This window comes from Caretta caretta, chromosome 6, assembly GCF_965140235.1.
Source record: "Caretta caretta isolate rCarCar2 chromosome 6, rCarCar1.hap1, whole genome shotgun sequence".
Lineage (NCBI taxonomy): Eukaryota > Metazoa > Chordata > Testudines > Cheloniidae > Caretta > Caretta caretta.
The window spans coordinates 48,655,135-48,683,041 of NC_134211.1; the positions used below are offsets into that span (position 1 = coordinate 48,655,135).

Genomic DNA, 27,907 nt, shown 5'->3' on the forward strand with positions numbered 1-27,907 from the left:
AAAGTGATCAGGAACAGCCAGCATGGATTCACCAAGGGAAGGTCATGCCTGACTAATCTAATCGCCTTCTATGATGAGATTACTGGTTCTGTGGATGAAGGGAAAGCAGTGGATGTATTGTTTCTTGACTTTAGCAAAGCTTTTGACACGGTCTCCCACAGTATTCTTGTCAGCAAGTTAAGGAAGTATGGGCTGGATGAATGCACTACAAGGTGGGTAGAAAGCTGGCTAGATTGTCGGGCTCAACGGGTAGTGATCAATGGCTCCATGTCTAGTTGGCAGCCGGTATCAAGTGGAGTGCCCCAAGGGTCGGTCCTGGGGCCGGTTTTGTTCAATATCTTCATAAATGATCTGGAGGATGGTGTGGATTGCACTCTCAGCAAATTTGCGGATGATACTAAACTGGGAGGAGTGGTAGATACGCTGGAGGGGAGGGATAGGATACAGAAGGACCTAGACAAATTGGAGGATTGGGCCAAAAGAAATCTGATGAGGTTCAATAAGGATAAGTGCAGGGTCCTGCACTTAGGACGGAAGAACCCAATGCACAGCTACAGACTAGGGACCGAATGGCTAGGCAGCAGTTCTGCGGAAAAGGACCTAGGGGTGACAGTGGACGAGAAGCTGGATATGAGTCAGCAGTGTGCCCTTGTTGCCAAGAAGGCCAATGGCATTTTGGGATGTATAAGTAGGGGCATAGCGAGCAGATCGAGGGACGTGATCGTTCCCCTCTATTCAACATTGGTGAGGCCTCATCTGGAGTACTGTGTCCAGTTTTGGGCCCCACACTTCAAGAAGGATGTGGATAAATTGGAGAGAGTCCAGCGAAGGGCAACAAAAATGATTAGGGGTCTGGAACACATGAGTTATGAGGAGAGGCTGAGGGAGCTGGGATTGTTTAGCCTGCAGAAGAGAAGAATGAGGGGGGATTTGATAGCTGTTTTCAACTACCTGAAAGGGGGTTCCAAAGAGGATGGCTCTAGACTGTTCTCAATGGTATCAGATGACAGAACGAGGAGTAATGGTCTCAAGCTGCAGTGGGGGAGGTTTAGATTGGATATTAGGAAAAACTTTTTCACTATGAGGGTGGTGAAACACTGGAATGCGTTACCTAGGGAGGTGGTAGAATCTCCTTCCTTAGAGGTTTTTAAGGTCAGGCTTGACAAAGCCCTGGCTGGGATGATTTAACTGGGAATTGGTCCTGCTTTGAGCAGGGGGTTGGACTAGATGACCTTCTGGGGTCCCTTCCAACCCTTATATTCTATGATTCTATGATTCTAACACTATCATCTATAACCTGGAAGAAAACAAAATCATCACTAAAAGTTTGCAGATGACACAAAAATTGAGGGAGTGGCACAAATAAAGAGAATGGGTCACTGACATAGGAGGGATCTGGATCACTTGGTAAGTTGGGCTCAAGCAAATATGCATTTTCATATGGCTAAATGTAAATGTATACACCTAGGAACAAAGAACATAGGCCATACTTACAGGATGTGGGACTCCATCCTGGGAAGCAGTGACTCAAAAACTTTTGGGGATTGTCAAGGTTCCGTCCCCACTCTGAACTCTAGGGTACAGATGTGGGGACCTATATGAAAGACCCCCTAAGCTTATTTTTACCAGCTTAGGTTAAAAACTTCCCCAAGGTACAAACTTTGCCTTGTCTTTAAACTGCATGCTGCCACCACCAAGCATGTTAAACAAAGAATAGGGAAAGAGCCCACTTGGAGACTTCTTCCCCCAAAATATCCCCCCAGGCCCTACACTCCTTTTCCTGGGGAAGGCTTGATAAAAATCCTCACCAATTTTTACAGGTGAACACAGACCCAACCCTTGGATCTTAAGAACAATAAAAAATCAATCAGGTTCTTAAAAGAAGAATTTTAATTAAAGAAAAGGTAAAAGTATCACCTCTGTAAAATCAGGATGGTCAATACCTTACAGGGTAATCACATTCAAAACATAGAGAATCCCTCTAGGCAAAACCTTAAGTTACAAAAAGACACAAAAACAGGAATATACATTCCATCCAGCACAGCTTATTTTACCAGCCATTAAACAAAAGGAAATCTAACGCATTTGTAGCTAGATTACTTACTAACAGGAGTTGTAAGGCTGCATTCCTGATCTGTTCCCGGCAAAAGCATCATCACAGATAGACGAACCCTTTGTTTTCCCCCCCTTCCCAATTTGAAAGTATCTTGTCCCCTCATTGGTCATTTTGGGTCAGGTGCCAGCGAGGTTACCTTAGCTTCTTAACCCTTTACAGGTGGAAGGGTTTTGCCTCTGGCCAGGAGGGATTTTATAGCACCATATACAGAAAGGTGGTTACCCTTCCCTTTATATTTATGACAGGGATTGTGGTGGATGATCAGCTGAACACGAGCTCCTAGTGTGACACTGGCCAAAAGTGCTAATGCCATCCTTGCATGCGTAAACAGGGGAATCTTGAGTAGGAGCAGAGAGATCATTTTATCTCAGTGTTTGGGACTGGTGTGACTGCTGTTTGAATAGTGTCCAAAAGAGTGCCACGAGAATGATTAAGGGATTAAAAAACATGCCTTACAGTGATAAGCCAAATAGATTGAGCTCTTTGAGTCTAACAAAGATGGTCAAGGGATGATTTAATTACATCTATAAGTACCTACGTGGGGAACAAATATTTAGTAGTAAGTTCTTCAATCTAGCAGAGAAAGGTATACCATGATCCAGTGGCTAGAAGTTGAAGCTTGACAAATTCAAACTGGAAATAAAGCATACATTTTTAACAGAGGTTAATTTACCATTGGAATAATTTACCAAGGGTTGTGACTGATTCTACATCACTGACAATTTTTAATCAAGATAAGATGTTTTTCTGAAAAGATCTGACAGCAATCATTTTCTGCAAGATCTCTGGCCTGTGTTATACAGGACATGAGACTAGAGAATCAAAATGATCCCTTCTGGCCTTGGAATCTATCACCATTTTGGGATCTGAAATCACATGTGATCCAAAAGGAAACCTCATAGCTCAACGTTCTAAGTCAGGGATCCTGCAAAAGTATCAACTAGCCACACCTGCAGAAGAACTGCAGCAATCCCTAGTGCCTCCACCAGTTAGTTTCTTTCGAACTGAATGCAAGTCATAAAATATTCAAAAACTACCAAAATATGTAATTAAGAAGTTAGGAGAGTCATCTTTGTGGAGAGGTATGGGGTAAGTGTTTATCTGTTGCCATATTTATTTTCAGAAAGAACAAAAATATCTGTATGTAGTTAATTTTTTTTCTCCAAAATATTCACAACTCTTGGAAACTACATAACTTCCTAGGAGCTCTCTAAAATAAAACAAAATTTTAATGATCTAGAGAATGGGCAGCCTATTCTCCAGCCTCGTGCAGAACAATGGTAGCTGTTTTCTAAGCAATATGAGATTTTTTTTTTAAATGCGCTCCGCTCCAGAGGGCTAGGTCATTTGCTTCTGGATACAAGGGCCATTGAGATCATCCACAGCCAACCAGCATAACCTACCAAAAATCATGTCATGGAACGATTATCAAGATGACATTTTGAGATATCAGATTACAGAACAATTTTAGAGTATTCAGCATGGTTGTTATCCCCAGAATACATTGGGGTAGTTCCCAATTCCAAATAAGACAAATATGTTGGAAATGAAACACTTTTGGGCGATTTCTAGTCACTACAGTTTGGTTTGGGAAAATCCCTCAGGTTTCCCTAAAGTTGTCCCTAAAACTACCACCAGATTACAGTGATTTGATAATCTGTCACACAAATTCAATACAAGAGTTTCTATATAACTTGAGATCACCAAGTCCTCAGTGTTCACTAAGGTTGCTTCATACAGCCCATAGTCCTGCAAGTTGACCACTAGATTATGTTTCCTTTTTAGGAAAGATTGTTCTTGATATTTGTGATCATTTATTGTACTTAGACTTGAGAAAACACTCTTTAGTCAGGTTTTATTTCTGTACCATATTAAAAATAGTCAAGGGCTAAACTTTGACCAAGCACTGTCAGCACTAATGCAGAAACTCCAATTCCTGGGAGCACTTACTAGGTGGATTAAGCTTTGATTTAAAAAAAAAGCTTTTCAAATTCAAACTATCCTAAAAGCTAAACAAGTAAACCTATACACAGCTGCCTCTGCATTTTGAAATGTAATACACTTTTAAAAACAGAAAAAGGAATGCAATAGATTCTGTATACCGGTAGACCAGTTCACAAGATATGTATGAAAAGTTGGCCATAAAGAGATATGAAAAGTTTCATATCAACAGATGGCCAGATTGTCCCCTTCCTGTGGAATGGAGACAGAGGAGAAAAACTCCATGGCTCTATAGTTCCCAACAAATTGTTTTGTTGGGGCCTGGTGTTTGTCTCCTCCCATGTCAACATGAGTTGGTGGTTCGCCAGACAACTCATAGATCTTACCAAAGCTATATGTAACACCCTCATCCCAACGGTCCTTTTACCTGCCTCTGAAACCGGAACCAACAGCGTGAAGAAGGCCTCACTGAAGAGGCCTATATTCACTTTTCAGTGGGATTCACCACTGGTTCCTGTGTGAGAGAGGAGGATGCAAGTAATACACGTCAGGCTCAACCATGGCCCAAAAAGTTAGCTGCATGGTCTGGGGATGGAGGTAGGGAGGAAAAGCCTTGAGGAAGATGCATTCCCCTTTCACAGAGGAAAAGCTGTGAGCTTAGCCTACAAAATAAACTGCCCAAAGCAATAAGGCTGGATTTGAAGTAGCTACACAATATTCAAGTGTATTGGTAATAAGCTACAGGTGTGTACCATCTGAACAAGACACTATTGTAAGGGATGTGTGATGTATATGTATTATGCATTTGCCCCCAGGTGTACTTGTTAGCTTATGTAGTTGATGACCTGCTGTGACCTTGAAGACTTCCCCAAAGAACAACTTTGAAGTGACCCACCTATAAAATGGCCTAGATACCAATGAGCAGATTTCTTTTGGAAATTGTACTGAACATCACAGAAAACACTAATTATATCAAAAGGTAGTGAGACTTCATGTGAAATCTATCCTTAGATCCCATTTACAACGTGTTACGAGCCTGTTTCAGAAGCCAATTTGAGAGAATAAAGATCAGAAAACAGGACAAAAAAGAAAATTTCGGTGCTCTCAATACTGTTAGTTGAGTCTATTAAGGAGCCAGATGCTGCTGCTGCAGGAAACTGTTTTCTACAGCATGATATCGCGGTTCTATCAACATATCCAAAGCAGATGGGAGGAAATGCAAAATGCAGTAAAACAGATTACATTGTTTAACTACTCCAGTATATGCAAACCAGCAGTCTATTGTTTGCATTTTTGTGCCTTCCAATAGTGTATTCACAAGGAATACTGAATTCCTAGGGGAAACATTTAGACTTACTAGTCTCCCATCCCAGAGTCCAAACACGTTATGGACAAGGTGAACTCAATTTCCTGGGTGGATACATCAGCCCTGAAGTTCTGTGGCACCCGTCCTCCCCTTACATATATCCCTGTTCACAATCCAGCCTACCCTATTAGCCAGCATCAACAAAATAACAATCCACAAAGAGAGAAGGAAGCAGTCACCACAAATTGGAGGCCCCAAAAAACACAGCTTCCTCTCCCTTCCGTACATGAATGAAAGGGATACAAAAAACCTATAAGTAGTTGCACAACAAACAATTGTTCTGGATTCAGGCCAGAATTTGGGGCAGAAATAGATTTAGTGGCACTGATGGATTAACCCATTCAGTCAATGGATGGAAGGCAGACATCCATTCTCATCCTCATGTACCTCTCTGAAGCATTAACCACCACCAATCATGAGATACCGCTGTTCACCTAAGAGGTGTTGCAGGAGTCCAGTCAACATGCTAAAATGATTCAAATCCTTCCTGGAAGGAGGAGTCAAAGGGAAGGGAAGAGATGGGATAGGAAACTAGACCCTTCAGTTGTAGAATACCACAAGGATCAGTTCTCACCAATCCTACTTAACTATATTCCGGTTGAAACCCACACACCTTCTGGGTGTGATGTTCTGTCCCATCTAGTGGCACCGAGACCACTTAGAGTAATGAGTCTGCTCTACAGCCTTAGCTAACAGCCATATGGCTTTTAGCTCATGCACTAAGCTCCAGAAATCCCAGGTTCAATCCTGCCTGCCAATGACCGGGGTCTGTAGGTGTTACACAGGCACTAGGAGAACCACTAAAATGACATGGAGTCAAGAGTGAGCAATATCCAGATGACACACAGTTCTACTTATCCTTCACCACATAAGAATACACTACCATAACCAAGATAGCCCTTTGCTCAGAGGTGATCAGCTCATGGATGAACAGCAGCTGGTTCAAGCAGAATCTCAGCAATACAGAAATTATGTTGGTAGACAGAGGAAAGTTAAAAGGTTGTCTGAAGCTCCAGGATAAGGACAGTGGTCGAAAACTCCATTCTTCAGGCACATTAGAAATGTCCACTACAAGAGTAAAAGCTCCTCTGTGCAGGATGCAGAGCTTTCTTGGGGGTTGGTCCCAGTCTGTGGAGCAAACTTCCACAAGAACAAAGAATCATCTAAAGCCTCCTCACCTTCTAGTGCAAGGTGTACTTCATTGATTGTTCTTTCTCTAATACAAGTACTCAGAAGCATATACATATAAACAATAGAAACCTACCAAACCACAACACTGCACACATTCTTCACCTTGGGAAGGACATGAGAGAAAGAAAAAACAAAAAAAAAAACCACGACAGATGTTATTCATGTCTTCTAATGCACTTCTGGAAGGCTCTCAGATAGTATGGTGATAAGGGAAGTGTAATAGCCTGTATGGAATAAAACAACATGACAAATTTATGTCTAGTCCATTGAAGCCCATAGAGTTGCACCAAGAATGAGATCCTCATAATACAGGATAGACGTGGTACAAACTTAGATTAATTTAGCTCATATTTAGTAAAGGGGAGATTTTACTGCTCAAGACAGATACCCCTGGTATGCTGCAGTATAAAGACAAATGACAGTATGATGTCACTAGCATACAGGCTGAAAGAAATGAAGGTATTCATTGTGACGATATGTGGACTGAGAATTTTTTGGCCCACTTCCCACCCAATGAGAGGCAGTCCTTCAACTGGGGATACATGGATGTGGTTTCCACATGGATCTCCCACTATACTAGCCTGATCATTGGGCCAGAAGATTTCCTCCATAGCTGCCCCACCTCCATACAAGAAGATACAGTCCTATTACTCACAGCAATGTTTGCCTAGGGAGCAAAGAATGATCTTATCCCTTAACTGGGATGTCCCTATGACACAGAGCAGCCAATGTCAGCCAAACTGGTCCTATTACAGTATTATATTTTTAATAGATTTCTACATTTTAAATGGTTTTGGAGTATAAAAAAAATAGTGAAAAAAACATGCAGCAATTCCCTTTCTTTTCTTCCCCCTTCTCCTGTTAGCAGTGCATTTCAACAGCTGTGTGTTGGTTACCTAGGAAACTGCTGTGGGTTGATCATTGATTGGATATGTTCTCAGACTGCTTGCCAGAGTTGTGGGCAGAGTTTAGAGTGGCAGACATGTGCATGTGATGCATAAAGAAAGTAAATACTAGACTACTTCATTTCTTTCTTGTAATATTAGAGACAACCCAAAGCATTAGATGCTTTATCCCCATTAATTAATGTGAGTTATTTGTAAAGTCAGGTTATATTACTAAACTATTTCATTTATGATTATAAGTGTCACCATGCTAGAGAGATTTTTAGGACTTTGGTTGTATGCTAACGAGCTAATTTATAGTAGGGGGAAATAGCTCTGCATGCTGTATGGAAGTGTTTCCCAAAAAACAAGCTAACATAGCCATTCCAAATTACCACTCATGGAGTTATAATCCTTCTTTGTTGATTAGCTGGCCACAATAAATTCAATAGCTTAGTGCCACCCCACTAAGCACATTTTCGCCCCTCATATGGGTATCTGGGATATTTTTTTACGTGTGATATGTAACCACAGACATTCCATACTTTGGGCCAGGTTCTGGCCAGGTGCTGTGCATAGGTCTGTCAGAAAGCAAGTATCTGGCAGAGATAGGGAGTGAAGGCATCCACCACACACTCTCTGTTCCCACTGCCAGAATAAAACTTTTGTGGAAAAGCCATATACTGTCCCAAAAGGAAGGACATTAGAGGGTGGTTCTTCAAAGTCAGAGGATGTGGACTGCATTGTTGTTGTTCCTAGTCCAACAATGGACCCTGAACAACATGCAGGGGGCAGGAACAATCTATGCAGGGAGCACAGGATCTGTTCAGATACCAGCCATAATATGGATACTGATTTTCCACCATGTACACATGTTCATTTTGGGAACCTTGCCTACTTAAACCAGAATTTACCCCAGAGGCATATCACTCTTCATGGCACAACACAGTATTTTTTCAATTTCCCACAAAATATGTATACATGCCTATCATTTCCCCCCCTGCAGTAAGCATAAGAAACCCTTTTAGACTGAAAGGAAAAATGTTACCAATATAGGTATAATTCTGACTGAAGCAGTGTTGCTCCTGCTACAGTGAAATGGGGAGTAAAGACAGCTAGCAGATTTGATAAAGGCCAGAAGTCATGCCTCAGTTCTCTACCCAGTTGTAGCTTTTAAAGCTTTCGGCCAGGCTTACAGTGGAAACTTTCGCCAATGTAGCAATGTTGGTTAGGGGAGTGATTTTTGCAACATTTCTAAACTGGCAAAAATCCCATTGTAGACATCCCATCATAAAAGTGCTTTTGCCTGTATAGTTTATTTTGCTTGGGGAACCAATATAAGCAATACAGGCAAATGCATTTTTAGGTCAGCATAAGCTGTGGTTACACTAAGAGAGTTATGCCAGTAAAGCTATACCAGCAAAAAACTTAAGTGTAGGCTAAGCCTTAGAGGTTCACATCCAAGGCCTAAATTGGACCATCAATGCTGAATGGTCTGATCATGCATCTCTTCCACAATATCTTCAAAGCAACTAATCACGTAAGCATTGCAGGACAATGCCCTTCCAATATGCAGTCTTCAGAAGCAGGTCCAGAACTTCCCTTTGTCCTACACAGTATTTCGTGCAGTTTTGAAGCTAAAAATAAAACAAATTAGTTCTGTAGGCAACTTTCATCGTGAGCAGAACCTGTCTAAGGTACAGAGACTAAAATGTACCCCCAAGTTATGCTACTTAGGAACCAAAACCTGCAGTTAGGTACAATGCAAGGTGATGGCTAATATCAGAAGAAACAAGGATTATCTTGAGTACTTTTTTGTGCAAATTTGAAGAAATAGCATTATGACCTCTTTTGGGGGGGGGTAAGATTCACTATGATTACTGACAGGAGATAGTAAGAGCTCAGGAACAAAGTAATTTCTTTTTAAACAAAATTAAAGGTGGTCTTTGTTGAAAGACTGCAAAATCCTTTTACGAGTAAGAGGGGAGGAAAAAAAAAGACTTGCTTAATTCTAAACAGATTTTAATTTTATTTGAAATTTTAGTGTTCACCTCTCTTGGGCTCTCACGGCCTAAGACCAGTTCTTCTTTAGACAGAAAAACGACAAATTTTTTAAAAGTATTTGAAGTTTCTTCTTTTGAAATAGGCACAAAATGCTTGAAATAAAACTACTTCCTTGCAGTAGTGCTACCCTGGTTCTTCTGGAATTCTGGATTTTAAATAAAAGACCGTTGGTAGTACAATTTTGCAGCCTAGATGGTGATTATTAGGACAAAGATTACTAGGATTATGGTGAATTGTCTTAGTCACAGAAGATACTGAAAGGGATGATCAAATTTAGTGAATCATGGAGTTTGCAAAGGAAATCTTACACATACCATCTTATTACAAGGTAACAAATTAGAGTTATGAAAAGGGCATCATCAGCAATGGTAGAGAACAGTGATTCAAAATCCCTAGCCCATGGACCACCAGTGGTCCGCTGATCCCACAGTGTTAATTGAAAACTATTAGTGCACTTAACTCTCTTGCAAGTAGAGCTGGACATGCACAAATTTCTCCATCACATGAAGATTTCAAAAATTCCTTGTTAGGACAAAACAGAGACCTTTCAAATTTTAGGTGTAAAACCAGAGACCACTCTTCCCCACATCCTCCCCAGAAATAATCTGGAGGTTAAGAGATTCACCTAATTTCTAGAGAGAGCGCCGAGATAGAAACGGACACATGGAATAGTCTGTTGGTTCACGCTCTCGCCTGGGATGTAGGAGACTCAGATTCAAGTCCCTGCTCTGAATTAGTGAGGGCCTAAACCACCAGGCTATTCTGTGGCTCAGTCTTGGTCTTTCCACAAAAATTCCATCCTGGACCTGAGCAACCTTCCCAATGAAAGCTTTGTCAAAACTGATAGGTTTCCATGAAAAGTTTTGGTTTTGACCAACTGATATTATCGACAAAAAAACGGTTTACAAAATTGGCTCTAATTGGAAGAAAACCAAAAGTAAATACTTGCCTAATATTTTTCCATATAAGCAATTGTTATAGCATTAGCTTCTCTTCTTCCAGTAATGTTCTGTGTTTCAAAAGAAAGATTACATAGCTGAGACCATCAAATTAATGCTGTATGTAACAAGATTGACACCATTATGTTAACTGTTTCCACAGGTTTTGGTTTTTTCTGTGTTTGTTTTTATTGTTTTTTGTTTTTTTATTTAATGTCACCTGCATGCATTTACTTATGAAGAAATAAATGCAAGTATGCAAACATCAAAGATGGAACAAGTCTCTGGGATGGATAGTGTTTCCTCACAAGGCCTTTCCTGTTTTAGGCAAACTAGTATTGACTCATTTGCAAACCACAAAAGGGACAGAAGGGTTTGCTTTAGGGTGGCTCAGAACCAGCTTGCTTTGCTGAGCACTCACAGAGGGTGGCATTTGGCAATTGCTCCTCTTTCCTGAGGGCTCCCTCCTGTGGGTTTCTGTATTCTGTCTTGTTAAGAGGGGCGACACATGCATGGAGGTCATTGGTTAGGGAGGAAGCATATGTTGTAGTATCCCCAGCAGGCTGGAGTCTCCACTGAGTCAGCTGGAAGAATCGATTATATTATCCATGTAAGGAGAGATTCGGGCATGAATGAGTACTAGCTGGCTTTAATTCAGCCTACATAAGACTGAGGTGATGTTGGTTGGTTGGAGAAAGAAACTAGAGACATGGCAAGGGTAAATTTTGCTTCCTTTGACTGAAGATGTATTATAATCTTTTAGCCTTCAGGGTATACTGCAGGCTCTCTTGCCCAAGAATGAATGCATTTTGGGTACTGATTTATCTGGGATTCTAGGGATTATGTGGGGAGTTGATTCATTGGTATTATATCTATGTCACTGATGAGTAATTTAACTTGATCTGGGGGAAGTTATCAAGTCTGATTACTAATTTAGTATATTTTTAAAATGATGCTTGAAGGTGCCAAGAGCATTGGATGGGTGCTTTTATTATAGTTTGTAAAAATTAAAAGTAAATTTCAATAGTAAAACATCTCCCTGTTGAGTTCAAATCCTAAAGGAAGAGCCTTGAATCTCAACCTAATCCATAATCATGAGCTATTGTAATTTTATCAGACCCCCCATTATATCAACCAATTCCAAAGGGGGGGAACCCCAAAACAAGTCAAGTAGAAACAAAATTAATCTCACAGAAACATATCAAGAGCCTAATTCTGAGATGATCAGCACTCAACTCCCATCCTATGATAAGGCCCAAAGTTAAAACGTAATCCCAAATACATTTTGCTAAAGCTTTTTATAAAGTTATGACAGTTGGATGAGCAATTTGTAACAAATAATTTATTTCAATCAGTTTTCACTCTCTGTTCTTAGCTGTCTGTCAACATATTGCAACATCCTCAAATGTATTCTTTTTTTAAGTTATGCAGTGAAGATACATCTTGAACCTGGGAAGTCCCAAAGTAGGCTGCACGCTAGTACTTTCATTGTGCTCTAGCAATTTCCACATGGGACATTACTGGTGTAATACAGAGAACCTGGTGTAATACTGCATAGCAAACTATGCTGCAAATCTGTAACTTGCTGTGTACACACGGAGTCAGAATATGCTGTTATTGCTAGAGTACCCACTGGTACAATGATTTGTTAGAATATCTGTAGACTGCAAAACAATAAAGTGCAGACACAGTCAAGCAAAACTGATTTAAGAATAAATCCAAACAGTCACAAAATTTGTCATTACTTATAACTTGAGTTTTATTCCCTACAGCGAAATGCTGACTAAGGCTCTGAGCCTGCAAATGCTTACACATGCCTAACTTCAACCACAAGTAGTTTTAGGACTTCCATGGCATTTGCATGCTTAAATTAAGCACATGCATGTTTTCACAAGTGACCTCTTGAAGCCCCATTCCAGAATGTGAATAACTGGAGTAAAATGGAACTACTGATGAGAGTCAAGTTACTCACTTGGTCAAGTCTTTGCAGGATTCAAACTAGAACGACTTCCAGCATGTATTTATATTCTTATTCATTACACCCAACATCAGTCTCATTCAGTTAACTGAATGCTGTTTTTCTAATTGTTACTTCCAGTCTCAAAACTGACTGCAGATTTTTTATTTATTTTTTTTTCTCCAAGAGACCAAAGCACAACAGTGAGGATTCAGGCACCACGCCAGTTTAGGCCCACATGAAATGGAGTTAATATATTCCATCTCTGGAAAAGAGGAAGATGCCAGCTGCATCACTAAAACATTCTCAGCAAGTATGTTTAGGGAATGACACAGATGAGCACCACTTGCCCTCTTCCAGCAAAAGATGATGCAAGGAGGAGGAGAAGATTAAAGATAGATAAGACAATGCTAGCAACAAACAATCCTTCAAGTACTGACCAGATATAATCATTCCAGCATCTGCTTACACATTTACTCCCTCATGATAACCAACACTTTAGTGGTACCATTTTTATAAAGCCTATTTACAAGAGGATATAATTCAGACACAAAAACCTGGCATGGACTCTCGCTATAGGATTTTTTTAAAAAATCATGACTATTGTACTTACAGTACCAGATACCAATTTTAGTTACACTGTTAATTCAGAGTAACGGCATTTGCTACTTATTTTGGGGATCTACAACATGTATGCTGAATTCTCATGTATCTATGACAGTAGTTTTATTTAAAGTTTTAAAATATTTTTAATATAAAAGGATGACGCCACCTATTGGGTATGAATGAGCATGGGATGTGGGATGATGCAAGGTTCCTCCTGGTCCTTTTTCACCTCACCCATCCTCCACCCGCCTCGAACAATACTTAGCAGAAAAATGGAACCTTACAAAAAGCTTGGCAGCTGTGTCCACAGCAACTGATCAGTTCTAAATTTGAATTGCCCTGCTATTTCCCCACCAGATATGCCCTGGAATACACTGAGCATCAGATTGAGAAACCTTGAGAATATTTTAAATGATATGCTGGGTCAGCCGAGTAGAGAACTCAGTTCCAGTGCTGAAGTGTACTGAAAAAAGAAGCGAAGCCAGAGGTATGGAAAGCCTGTGTGGTACGAGAAGGAAGGAGATTAAGGTCACTTTAGAACCTAAAGCTAAATATCTCCTAAGGACAAGAATGTTTCTAAATTTGGATCACAAGCATCACTTTTATAGCCAGTACATCAAAATGCATTTTAGAATACCCTTAAAAAAAAAAACACACCAAGAAAAATGTCTATTTGAAAATGCTTATCAATACATTTAAAAATGGAAAGCTTAAAAAACAAACAGGATCTATATTTAAATAGCAAATTACAGATACCGTCAATGAAACAAACAATGAAATTCAGTTAACTCAAACTTAACCCTTAACTCAGTCTCATGTCACCCTACATTTTGCGCTCGTGTACTTTAAAAGTCCAAATTTCACTTTTGATGGTACTGTATATATCCATGTGCAGCAATATTATAGGGAGATGAGTTCAGAGAGATTACACACTGCATCAGAATGCTGTGCGACATTTTATTGCCATTTCCCCAGGATAACTTGTAAATTACATGGGGATTTTAATTTCAAGGTAATTAATCTGAGCTGCTATTTCATTTTAACAGAATAGCAGCATTGTGCAAACTTGTATGAAATCCAAGACGTCTTATGGAAGAAATTCTGTTCCTTAAAGCAATCTGTTCACTAGTACAGTACAAAACCTACTGTCTACTGCACCTATGATACTCCGCAAGCTACACAAGGTACTGAGATGACCTACTTTATTTTGATGGAGGCAATTTATCCTAAAACATGTACAAATATGTATTACATGCTAATGTACAGATAAATGAACACAAAGCCTACTAACTGAAATGTAAACTGATTTATGAGATTGTAGTGATCAGTTTAGAAAACTGGACTGGTATCCAGTCCAATGGAGAGATGGAATGGAGTTTGAAAGAAGTGACTAATTGAATATATTTCTAAATTAATGAAGGTAGATAATTGCCTTCACATCCCTAAATTAGAACAACATTCATTATAAGGACAAGTTCCTTTTAAAATTCTATGACCGGTTATCCCAAATATAAAAAAAATTTAAAAAATGAAATTAAGCTTTCCATACATTTCCAAATCCTACAGTAACACATCTGGAATTGTACCTTTTCTTCTCACTTTATTTTCTAATTTCTCAATTATTCTTTAAAATGTGCTGTAAATTACAATATATTTTAGGTTTAAGAAGAAATAGACTATAGGCTAGGCACTAATAAGAATGTATGAAGTTATGAGCACAAATGCAATACACCACATTATAGTTTAAAATTTTAAAACAGAATCCTTATTTTCCAAGCACTGCTCCATATTGTAGTCTCATCTTTACATTTTAAAAGCCACGCAAGGAGTTATTCATTTAAGTTACACAATACCTCCAAAATGAACTTTCTTCTTGAATCTTGAGTTCTCAGTCATAGTTTCTAACCTAGGTGTAACCATCTCACTAGAATGTGTTGTTCTTTTGCATCCCCATGACGAAACAAACACAATCCAGATAGCAAATTTTGAAATGTAACTATTTCAGCTGTACACAAAAAGTTGCTCCAAAGTGCAAGATTAAGAGAGAGACAGAGAAAGAAAAAGGAAGCTTCTAAATTTTTAAATCCATAATGCCGTTCACAGTAATTCTTACTCTTGTAAACAAGAATAATAATAAAAAAATCCAGCATCAACCAAAGAATCTGTTATTTTATACAAGTTGTAGGCTCAGAATCACAGCCCATATCCTCCTAGTTCCACACTGTACCAACAGATTTTTTTTTTCCTGGTGCAGGTTTCCATGGAAATGCATCAGTCACTAATCTAAATAAGTGCGGGTGAAGGACGCCTGAAAACCTAGAGCAATTACGCATGCCATTAGAGAGGAAAAGAATATGATTCAACCCAGCTATTAGTAACATGGTACAGCTATCACGTCTATATTTTTGTTGTACTGCTCCAAACAAAACTGCTTTACTGTTTCTGAAAACCCACTCTTTTCTACTGTCTCTTCAAAAGTCCACATTAAAAGTATCTCTCAGGTAGTGAGTGTGTGCTAAATTCAGACCATTTCAGATGCAAAACACAACACGAATAGTTAATTAGCATGCATTTGTTTTACCATGGTTATTTATTTAAGCATGAATCCTTCCCTCCATAACTAAAAGCAGAATATCTTTGACCAGCTATTCCTAGAAGAAATGGGAAGGTTGATGCTTTGATCTGCATTAAAGGGGTCTTAGTTCCCAAAGAACCCATTTAAATATAAAAATCTGGGTTGCATAGTGTTTCTCTACAGGATAGTTAATTATCACAATCAACAATTGTACATAAAATCCATGCAATTCAGTACCCAGCATATTTATGTTTGGTACAATGCATAGCAGTATAGGGTTCAGTGTCTCCCATATCTGTGGGAGAGACGCAGAGAACTCTTAGCCCTACAATGACCTTCTACAATCACTTCCTTAAGGCTCACTTCTGCTGTCATGCAGAAGCCAAATGACAATGGACGGACAGTTGGCATGCTGAGACTGCTACATAGTATACTGAACCGTAATTTCTCTGTTGTCTTGTCCTCTTCCCTCCATCCCCATTTGTTTCTCTTCCAGCTATTGCTTCCTGTCATAGCCTAAGGAAGCTAGCAATTTGGGGAATGGGCTGCATTTTTATTTCAGCACAATGTAGCTCTGGATAACAATGGGGATCACCAGATGATACTGCACGACAAGTACAGTCAATTGCTTTGTCAGGAGGATGAAACTATTTAAAAAAATATAGATGGTAACACTCCCTATTAAGGTTGTCCGACTCTTCCCATTATGAGATCCAGTTTTCAGTTGCAAATAACTTTGTCAAACATTAAACCTTTTGGGCTGAAATTTTCCAAGCTGGAGGTCTGCCTCAGACTGAATATTTTTTGAAAGTTTCAGCCCAAGCTGTTCAGCCATTTCTGAGACCAAGGATAGGGGAATATACATTATTTTGCCCATGTTAAAAAATTCTGGTGACCTTTTCTTTGAAAAGTTGCTGTTCAACGTGCCCAGTAGAAATTTGAGACTTTAGCAGCTAAAACCTCTGAAGATTCTATCCTCATTGAGCATGCACACCCTCACTCAGCTCATGGCTCCCAGTGCTGACCAGACTGAACATGCTCCATATCCAAAACACAATTTAGTATGCTTCACTCTAGCCCACAGCTACAGTTGCAAAACCTGACTTTCCCTGGAATTGCTGCTCCCATCACATGCAACCTAAATTCTGACATTTTAAACTTTTTTTTTCTGAACTTGAGAACATTGTTAAACGTAGTTGTGCTAGCAGCATGTTATATGCTGTTCAGACAAGAATATAGTGGTTACAGAACAGGACTGGGAGTCAGAATACGTGGGTTTTGTCCCGATTACATCACTGGCTTGATATGCGATTGTGGGGAAGTCACAACCATTTTGTGTCTGTTCCATTCACCTCACCACAAAAAACAAAACAAAAACAACCCCACACACCAAACACACCCAGTAAAATATGTGAGAATTCCTTTGTAAAACACTTTGGATAAAGACCATGGTAAATGGGAGAGAAGTAAGATGTAAACTAACTCCTGCTCCCAAAAGCTTACAATCCATACAAATAATTGGGTAGATAGCAAAAAGTAAAGACTGAGCAAAGCTTAGCATGTTTTGCCAAAGTCATGCATTTCCAGAGCCATTTTTGATTAACTGTTGGATTTTTGTGCTGGTCCTTTCAGGACTAAGGGGGAGTATATTAAAAGTTTGAAGGCAACAAAGTTTGCTTTCACTCCTTGTGCAAATACCAATTATTTTCAATCTACCATTCCTTCAAAATTTTGCAATCCCAGGTCTTTCTGTATAGTCATATTTACCATTTTTGTGAACCACAATCACAACTACTAAGGGAAGTAGTATATTGAGAACACAGTAGATGCATGGAATAACTGCCTACAGTCAGATCAAAGGTGACATTCAACATTTTTCTTTTCTCTGGACTATGCATGTGTTGGCATGGACTTCACTGGGTACAAGATCAGACCCCATTCCCTCTGATTCAGGTCTCCACAAAGCTTGACGTTTCTGTAACTCCCTTATATTGGTAATACAGTTGCCTTCCATAAGGATTCGTTTTTTGTCAATTGTGTTAAATTATTTTGCCTCCATTCCCTAGTTTTCCTAAAGTTTTAAAGTATGTGTCCTCATTGGAAGCCTCTTCCCGCTCCCCCCACCAATTAACCGTGTCTAGTCACTCAAACTATGAGATCGTCTGATTGAATAAACTATGTAGCATCAGGGCAGGGCAGTATTTAGACTGGAGATCACCATGGAAAACCCTAGTGGTACAGTAGGTTGTTTTGTTGATTCACTAAGAAATATGTTTAAATAAATTATTAAATCTTAAGGATGGTCCGGTTTATTGTTACCAGTACACCTGGATTAAATGCAACACAAAAAGGACCTGGCTGCTTTTGATCAATAAAGATACCACTGAACCTTCTGCAAGATTAGAGATGTATCAGTTTTGTATCCTGGCCAGATTACTAAAATTCAGTCCATATTTCAAGAGGATAATTTGCTTTTTTCTATCAAACTGCTGTGCACCATTAAACAACTGTCCCATTTCATCCAAAAAGCATAAGTGGTGACTCAATTGATCCTATAAAAATGGAAAAACCTGGAAAAAGTAGAACAATTCCACTTTATCTAATTTGGTACAGGGACAGTTGATGGATTCACCAGAAAAAATGCATGTCACTGTGCAATGTGGTCTGCATATCTGTGAGCATCTATTGGTTTTACATGTTGTCCAGTTTATGCCCTGAAAAGTAACATCCGAAAGCCTTTGCAATTAAATTCAGCTAATATATCTACAAATGTACAAAACAGACTGTCTCATTGGCAAAGTATACTGAGGTCATCTGGCTAAAAGACAACAGGAAATGCACCCTCATCAGCTTCAGAATTTTGGAAGACTGCAAGTCAACCGGACTTAACTTTTATCTGAATAGTGAACATAAACCCTTGAAAATTTCTAAGTACTGCTGGTTTTTTTTTTTTGCAGACACAGACTAACATGGCTGCTACTCTGAAACCTCTTATAAAGTGGATTTTTTTCCCCCAAGCCTGTTACCTTACACTACATTTTCCAAAGCAGCATTAATACTGGACATTGTCAGAACTCCACACTGTTTCAGAGTCCAATGCTACAAAAGGGATTTTCAAGGGAAGATACTTATGCCTCCTCAGAGCTCTAGCTCTTCCAGGATCACTGTTTTATACAGTTACAGTAAAATCTGCTTGATGGTCTCTCTCAGCAACCTGATCTAATACCTTGCTTCCTCTTCTCACTACTGTTCTTCACCGAGTTGGATGGTTAAACTATTTTCCCCCACAACAGTAAAATCCTCTTTGTAATCAACATACTTGTTCCCAGAATAAAGTTGCTCTTAAAATAGAATTTTCCATTTGCTAGCTCAGTCACCTAACAATCCAATATTTTTACATCTGCTAATTAAGTGCTAGCTATGCAAGAATATTTCATTTAACTCATTAGTAATATAAGATCTAAGAATAATAGTGTTTATTGCAATAACAGTGAACAATTACAAGATTTCTGAGATTATAAAGTAAATTGAACAACAAGTGAAGAGAATGTAATGTTTTCCACATCCACAGAGAGCCATCATTTTACTCCAGTCAGAACAATGTTTATTTTAGATTAAACAAAAACCAAATAAGTACAAAAGTAAAGCCTCTAGGAGAAAGGCTAGGGTATCTGTATGTGTGCATATGCCTGCCCTCCACTATTGTGTGTCCATTTAAATGCAGACTATTAGTTTTCTGCGGACTTTTTAGAGATAAATATCACAGGACACACAATCACAACAGTTACATATATCACAGAGAACATACCAGAATGCTGGAAAACCCAAAATTATATTTGTTATGACTCTTAACTATCATATTAATCTTACAGAGTTTAGGATGAACAATTAAGAGGCATAAACCATAGACTTCCTCCTATTCTCCAGAGGCATTATTGGTGCCAAAGATTCCTGCCTCACCTCCCTGGTAGAGCATGGCATCGCCTCCTCCTTTAAATCTCCAACTAAATATAGCTCTTCTAGCCTTCATTAATTTTCCCCCCCACATTCAATCCTATTCCATCGTCTCTTCCCACTCCATTTCTCTCCCCCGCCCTCATTGTATTACCTCCCTATGCTACCCTATTGTCTGCTCACTATGCCTGCACCCCTTTACCTGGGGGCCATTCCTTCTATCCTCAGGCCAGTGCTAATTTCTCTGTGCTTGGGAACTGGACGAAAGTGTCAAGAATTGATCCTAGAGTGCAAGTTATTCTTCCTGCCAGAACCCATCAGCTGCCTGAGCCAGGGCCAGGGTGCTGAGAGAAGAGAAGAATGAAGCACCCAAAAACCCACAGGGCAGATCCTCCGGTGGTGTAAGTTGTGATAGCACCTTACACTGACAATTCATGGCTGCTCTGGGAACTCTTGCTTTTCCACCAAGTTTGAGTTAGGAGGACAGTAGAGATTGTTCCAAAGGAGTTACAGCAAGGCACAGTGTCATTTTGGGTTGGATTGTCACTCTTCTATAGCACTTTTGTCTTGTATTGACATAGATCTCTGTTCTTAGCGCTGTGTAAGTCACACCGATATAACTAATGTGTGCTGAAGCCTTGTACTGCTAATGTAAGTTACACACATAAAACATGGGTTGTACCTGTCATTGTGAACAGGTTACAGTATGAGTATTTTGTTTGGTATGCTGGAGTGTCATTCAGATTGCGAGCTCCACCAGTGAAGGTTCAGTTAGGGCCCTCATTTAGAGTCTATTGACCAAAAGTAAGACTAAAGAATTCCTATGGCTAAACAGTTGGCCATGAGTTATTTACAAATAGGAAAATTTTACAGAAAGCTTAGAGAGTTTAAGTGTTTAAGCTGTCTAATCAAATACTCGGGTGAACAAAGCTGACCTTGCTTATTTCCTTTGTGGTACATTAAAAAGGTCGGTCTCCAAGCATCCCAAAGTCATCATCATTCCTCAGAACAATCAAGTTACCATTGTTTCATAGCTTTGCATATAGGAAATGATTTTGTTGGTTATTGCCAGAGAAATCTTTCTAAAATCCTGAAATAAGTGTTAAAAGTCTTGTTCATCACATCCACTTTCTTGTACAACTTACCACTGGGCAGTGAAATACTGAACTAGCAGACAATCTGAGATATCCATTGCCTACAATATCTAATCCTCACTTGTGAGAAATTATTGAAAAGCAATTAATTTTCAGTTCATTTAATTAAGCTAAGAGCTTTTTTGCACTCTTTTAGAAAGAGCATATTTTCTTTACTATTCTACGTAGCCCTAACACCAACAAAATTCCAATCACCATTAGATATCGCACCTGTGTGTTTCAATGCTATCCCGAGTTAGACTGGGCCAGGATGCTCAGGCTGCTGACAGTATCCTTGCCGGTCTGATAAATGGCTTCTGACGCTGTGTACTTGGACCTGATCTGAGCTACCAGTAACCATTTCATTGTTACATTAGTCTTTGGAGGTTTTTCTAGCTAAGTCATAGGGCTTTTGTTACATCTGTATGAAAACCCATTTTAGGTAAAACGGTTTGTAACTCGGTATACCATTCTGTTCACCATGCCCAAGGAAAACAGAAAACGGCTCCCTCTGCCATAAGCCTGTGGAGCCAACATACTATCAGACACTGAGAAATAAAAGCTTGTGTGTCACTAAAATGAGTGATTTTAATTTTGAACAAACATAGAAAGTGTATCAGTGGGGTAAAGAAGGTCACAGAGTAGAATGGCACTAAATCACCTTCAATACCATTTATCTGTCACAGCAGCCACTAATTTGTTAGTTACGTCATCCAAAAACATTAAATGACTTCTCTTTAGCTAATGAAGCCTTCAAAAGCCAGAAGAACCACCAGCATCAAAAACAAAATACATCACAAATGCTGGAGGGAAATTACGTATGGTATTAGGCCATCTCTCGCTAGTGCTAGACTGTCTATAAATTTAAAGTTTCTAATGCTTTGTCAAAAATAGTTTTAAAATGTCTAAAAATAAAAGGAAAAGGCCTTCCTAAAGTAAAGATTGTTTATAAGGACTTTGAAATCTTTATAGTACATGATGTCCCTGGGTGCATCACTGGCAGATTGTATAGCTATACCATTAACTGCTACTCACGTCAATATGGGTCACGCAAACAATGTTTTATGGTACAAAAGGTCCTTTGCATCTTCAAATATGACAACCATAGGAATGCATGTAATAGATACTATTCAAATAGTACCCATGATATCATCTGTACCATTCTATTTGAGACATTCCCTATATTTAGGATGAAGAATTGTCTGAAGTCACAAAAGTCAAGGTTTTACACAGTGATCATCATACATGAAGTCACTACTACCACTAGGAGGAATAAGAGGCAATTCATATTCAAATAAATAAATAAATCTACCTTAGTGTGACCCAGGAACCTCTTAGCGCCAACTAGGCAAGGGACACAGAGTGGGTGCACAGGGGCTACAGGGATCTCTTGGGTCCTACATGTACATTCTAGTTCATCAAAAGAATGTCATGTGAGGTCTCAAACAAGAGCCAGTCTCACAATAGTCATCAATACTGCAAAATGAACGTATGTATGTTGTGCAAGCAATTTTTTTTTTAAATTATACACAGACAGAAAATTATGTTCTTAAATCTGTCTAGGAACGGATTACCACCAAAGCTGAAAAACATGTTCTCTGTCAGACAAAACAATTTATCTGGCCGTTTACATGTAAATTAAGTACTCTATGTGATTCCTGAGGCAGAGAGTCCAGCCTTCCAGGTACGGCTTGGAAGGAGAGGAAGATACTGCACCTGGATTAAATGTGGGCTTCTCCCAAGCAGCAAAGGCAATACTAGGGCTTGTCACTGACCGAGAAAGAACACAGGCAGGAGGCACAGATCTTGGACCCCAGCATCTTCAGCATAATCCAATACCCAGGTGTGGGTGCTGAGGTGGAGAACCAGTGAAAACAGAGTCCCCAGAATCTCTTAATTCCTGAAACTGCTACTAACACTAAAAACTACAACAAAAACAAACAAAAAAAAAAGGACTATGTACAATTCTAAAAAGTGTCCTCTTTTCTCTCGCTGACGCAAACAACTCCGAATTGGATCATGTGGCAGTGAGAAGGAACTGACTGTGTGAATAGGGCAGACCGACCTTGATCACTTCAGATGAAACCATGAGATGGAGCAAGGGCACGTATATGAACCAACAGACACTACTCCTTTCAAAATTCTCTGGCTCCAGATTCATGGCTTATGCATAGTACCCTCAGTGGAATACTATTGGGACCACCACTCGAAGAAGAATTCAGAATTAACTCTCTGAAATCTGATCCTTTAAAAATAAAAGGCATAATATTTTAGCCTGCATGAAAGCCATTTCATTTGATTGCTCTCTATGCATTGGAATAAGATTAAAGAGAATGAACCATGTAACAGTTCTTAAATTGTGTAAATCTTTAGAATTCTTCTTTTGACTTTCAAAAGTGATCTAACTGGATGAACAACAATTATGTTTAAATATGCATTGTAGGACCTGCAATGTAATGGATTAATCATCACTCAAAATACCTTTTACAGAAATGTACTAGACAAATTTTGACTGAGATATGAAGACCTAAGATATGGGAGAGAAAATGCATATAACTATTTTTAAGTGTGCCATTCTGATGTATCCTGAATTTAGTTTTATAAAGGGACAAGTAGTTAACACAGAGTAAAACAAGACTTTAAAAACTGCCTTACGGTATGCATGTCATATCTGAGATAGATGGCAGGGATGAGAGGAGTAGAGCTGGACTCACGATTCATACTGAATAGTTTAGACACAAATTCAACCTTGTATGTAGAGCTGGGAGAAAAACGGATTTTGTGGTTCACTGGCAGTTCCGAAAAAAAATTGTCCATCTCCAACTGAATCCAAAAATTGTGAAATAGATCTTCGTGAATTTAAGAAATTTGGGTTGAATGATGTGTTTTGTTTGACCCAGAACATTCTGTTTCAGGTATTTTTAAAAGGCTACCTTCACAAAACAGCTGGGGGAGAAGGTGGTGGTTGTCTCTTTATAACTTTTAGCCCAGCTCTTAGGGTGCTCATCTGGGATGTATGTTATTCATAGCTGCAATCCATAGTCATTCATAATGACAATGAAGAGTCACTGGGCCAGGAAAAGAGAGTAAGGAAAAGAATGAAAGTGACTGTAGCCTCGTGATGAAACTTACTCAGGATGAGACAACCATTTTATATAAATAGTCATTGGACTTGAACTTGGAACAGCTTCAAAACAAGAGGAAGTTTGAGATCAGAACATCCCATAGCTCAGTGTTCTGGGCACCCTCCTGCAGTGTGCAAGACCCAAGTTCAAATCCTTTCTCCACATCAGACAAGGGGGGGGGGGGTAGGAATTAAAACTGGGTCTCTCACATGCCAGGTGAGAGACTCAACTGCTTGAATAGAGGCTCTAAGGAGGGCACCTGAACTTCTTCCATTATGAACATGGCATCTAACTCTTCCGCTCCCACACCTCCCCAAAAGTTTGGCCAAAACTATCTGTGTCAAAATTGTAAACAGTTTCAAGTCAACCCAAAGTGCACTTTTCAGTCAATCAGATATTCAACTGAAAAATTTTGCCCAGCTCTATTTTTTTGTTCAGGAGTTTCTATTTGCAATTGCTCTAGAACTGTGTGACACCTTACTGCAGGTTTCGGCTCTGTGTACTCCACAGAGAGCCGGACCCAAGTTTCATGGCAAAGTCCCTGAATTCTGTGGAACACTTAAAAATTCTGCAGCAGATTCAAATCGCTTAAAACAAACAAAAACCAAAAAACAATGAAGTTTATATTGACTTTAAAGATGAAAATAAATATAATCACACAGAACATCCCTACAGTTATTTATATTGATAAACAATATTGTTGCTGGTGCTACAATTTCAGTTTTAATACGCTACATTTTTCTTTTTGACAATGTCTAATCTGTCACATTGGCAGTTAAATCCAAAACTAACTGGTATGAAGAGACAATTCAAACCATTGAAGAGCTACAGTTTCAGTCTGTATGTTCACTCAGGAAGACAGCATCACATTTACACTCTTATGTTTTCAAGGTTCTGTCTGCAACATGAAAGATAAAAATGTAGTTTTTGTTAATTTTAGTTTTTTGTTCTAATGAAAAGATTGCCGAACAATTGTGCTTCAGGATCAAATTCCACCACTCTGAAATGCATAGGGCCTTGCATACATGTTGTAGTTAGAACTATTCCCTGCCCATGTGCACAGTTGACTTATGTCAGATTGTAAGGCCAGGAGGGACCACTGTGATCTTCTAGTCTGACATCCTGTATAACACATGCCACAGAGCTTCTACAAAACGATTCCTCGAGTACATCTGTTAGAAAAAACATCTAATCTTGATTTTTAAATTGCCAGAAGAGACTGCACTACACCCCTTGGTAAAGTGTTCCAATGGTTAATTACCTTAAGTTACACCCTATTTCCAATCTGAATTTGTCTAACTTCAACTTCTAGCCGTTAGATCATGTCATCTTTCTCTGGTAGATTGAAGAGCCCATTATTAAATATGTGTTTCCCATATACATACTTCTAGACTGTAATCAAGTCACCCCTTAACCTTCTGTTTGTTAAACTAAAATAAATTGGTTTTCCTCGAGTCTACCACCAATTTATCAACATGACTTTCTGCTTCCTGTTTGGAGGACTTTTTTTTACACACACACACATAGCTGAGGAGAAAGCAAATATTAATGACTGCCAGATTCACATGCAACATAGAATCATAAAGGTTAGAAGAAAGCACAAAGGGAAATCAACTCTAGCCCCCTGCCAAGATGCAGGATTTATTGGGTCAAACATCCAAGACCATCCAGCCTCCTTTTGAAAACTTCCAGTGAAGGAGCTTCCATGACCTCCCTACGCAGTCTGTTCCATTGTCCTACTGTTCTTACATTTCGGAAGTTTTATGAACCTTTATATTGGCACGCATAAAGCTCACACTTTCTGGAACTATTCTTGTACCAAAAACCCCCCAACCAACCCACCCACAAGTGTTTCCAGAAAATAAATAAATAAAAAGGAGTGAAAAGTAATACAAACAGAATGAAAGTCATTCTAATGCATGTTGGCAAATACTTTGACAGTATTAGCCAAGCTCTAATGAAGATGCTTGGGATTGATCAGGAAGATGAAGACAATTGTCTTCATATTCATTAGTTTTCTCCTATACTTAAAAAGTGAAATCATTTATACAGTTTGTGTTTTTTTAAAAAGAGACATAAGGCTATACCTTTATTGCAGAGCCAACTCGCATTATCTACATTCAAGTTTATTCCTCACAGGTTAGCCTAGCCCAGGTGAGAGTTGCCACACTACAAAATGAATACTAGAAGTGTACAGAATGATTGGGTTAGCTGCTAACGATCACCCTGTGCTGCTAACTCAAATTTAAGCTTATATCCCCCCGACAGGCCAGCAAACTTGAGTTAATTCCAGCGTGGTGGTGCTTTTAAGTGTTTCAGTGCAGAGAATAAGGGGTAACACTCAAATTAGCAGCGCAGTGAATTCAAGTCTAAAGAGATTTTAAAATGAGGTCTAATGAAACAACTAATATTTCCTTAAGGTTGCTGGTCTAATCAGTCTTAGACTTCTACTCATATTCATTTTCAATGTTTGGTTTGGTAGGAAAGTCTGGCCCAAAGATGTCCTCAAGGAACATGCAAAATATGTAACTGTTTGACACCAGCTGAATGTTGTACCACATTTATAATATAATATAGACTATTCCGATAGGATTCCACTGTTTTAGTTGCACCTTGCAAGAATGGTAGTAGTCAAAATATGCCATGGTATTCTGCCACATCAGTACAGCTTTCAACAGTGGGTGGTGTTGGAGAACTGTTTAAATTAATGGGGAATGAGTAATCTGTGTCAGCAAAAACACCCATGCTCCAAAAAAGAAAGTGACCTGTAGAAAATGCTTATTAAATGCACTTGTGAGACAGACACATTAATTGCTATCATCTTGACATATGAAAGTTCACTCGCTATCCTACTTGCAGTCTTGTTCTCTGTATGGCAGTGAAACCTGAATGGGAACTTCGTTAAACATAAATATGGCATAACATTCTATTTGGTGTTATGTGTAAGAATATTTTGAGACATTTAAGAGACTGTATTTACAAAGTATGGTTTTCACCCTGGACACCATGTGTTGAAAAACATCAATAATTTGAGTAGCAGATAGGTTTCAGAGTAGCAGCTGTGTTAGTCTGTATCCGCAAAAAGAAAAGGAGGACTTGTGGCACCTTAGAGACTAACCAATTTATCGGAGCATGAGCTTTCATGAGCTACAGCTCACTTCTCACGAAAGCTTATGCTCAAATAAATTGGTTAGTCTCTAAGGTGCCACTAGTAGTCCTTTTCTTTTTGAGTAGGAGAGCACCTCTAACACTTTTTCTTTCATTGTGCAGCTGTGTATGTAGTTACTACACTTCTACTTGTGCAATAAGAGAGATCTGAATTCATAATCCCTAAACAGCACTGACAAATGATGGGACAGTTCAACCTTCTTAATACAGCTCCCCCATAATGACCTTTTTGTCTTTTTAATAGGAATTCTTGATTAAGGAGCATCATTTTATGCTGCTGTTTAGAGAACTCATTAAGCTTCTAGACATTCCCATGAATCTGTAGACAATATCTGCTTTGGGATTCAGATACAGTCTGCTGCCTATCCAGCTACGACAGGCCCATTGCCAAGGTCCAGCGTAAACAAAAAGTCAGAGTAAAATGTTCAGTCCCTCTGTAGCTGCAATATGCAGAAAAGTATCAACTACTTTATCCCTCAAAAATCATTAAAAGGGGATTCTTATTTCTTCCATTCTTTTCTTAAGATACTATAGTATGTTGTGTTTAACTACCATTTTAGGGTTTTCCAGTTTATTGTGGCAGATTTTAGTATTTCAAAAGTGTGCTTTCCTGAAATCCAAAACCCTTAATACTGCTACATGCCACAAATTCATTCCTTTTACTGTGCACTGAATTCAGGCAATTCATGGTCACTGGTTCTAAGGATCCTTCTTATCTTGAGTCAGTCCCTCCCTAAATAGAGAATCAAGACACAGGAGCACACACATTGTATTCTGTGCGGTCCATCACTCTGAATAGCCACAAAAACCCTTTTAGACTCAGAGCACCTGACAAATCCAAAAGAAAGGGCAGCCTGAATTTTGCTAGGATGAGAAAGAAATGGAGGTA

At 39.1% G+C, this 27,907-nt stretch overlaps 1 protein-coding gene across 9 annotated transcripts in view; it reads right to left on the reverse strand.

Moving 5' to 3' along the window:
* SHANK2 (SH3 and multiple ankyrin repeat domains 2) overlaps positions 1–27,907 on the reverse strand; it is a 539,125-nt gene that overhangs the window by 231,830 nt on the left and 279,388 nt on the right. The window contains exon 1 of one of the 9 annotated variants that reach the window (XM_075129492.1): positions 14,917–15,277. The exons of the other annotated variants lie outside the window; for them this stretch is intronic. Within the exon in view, the coding sequence (XP_074985593.1) occupies positions 14,917–14,983 (67 nt within the window). The 5' untranslated portion in view covers positions 14,984–15,277. Of the gene's footprint in view, positions 1–14,916; positions 15,278–27,907 lie in introns of those variants that run through there. 9 annotated transcript variants of the gene reach the window in all.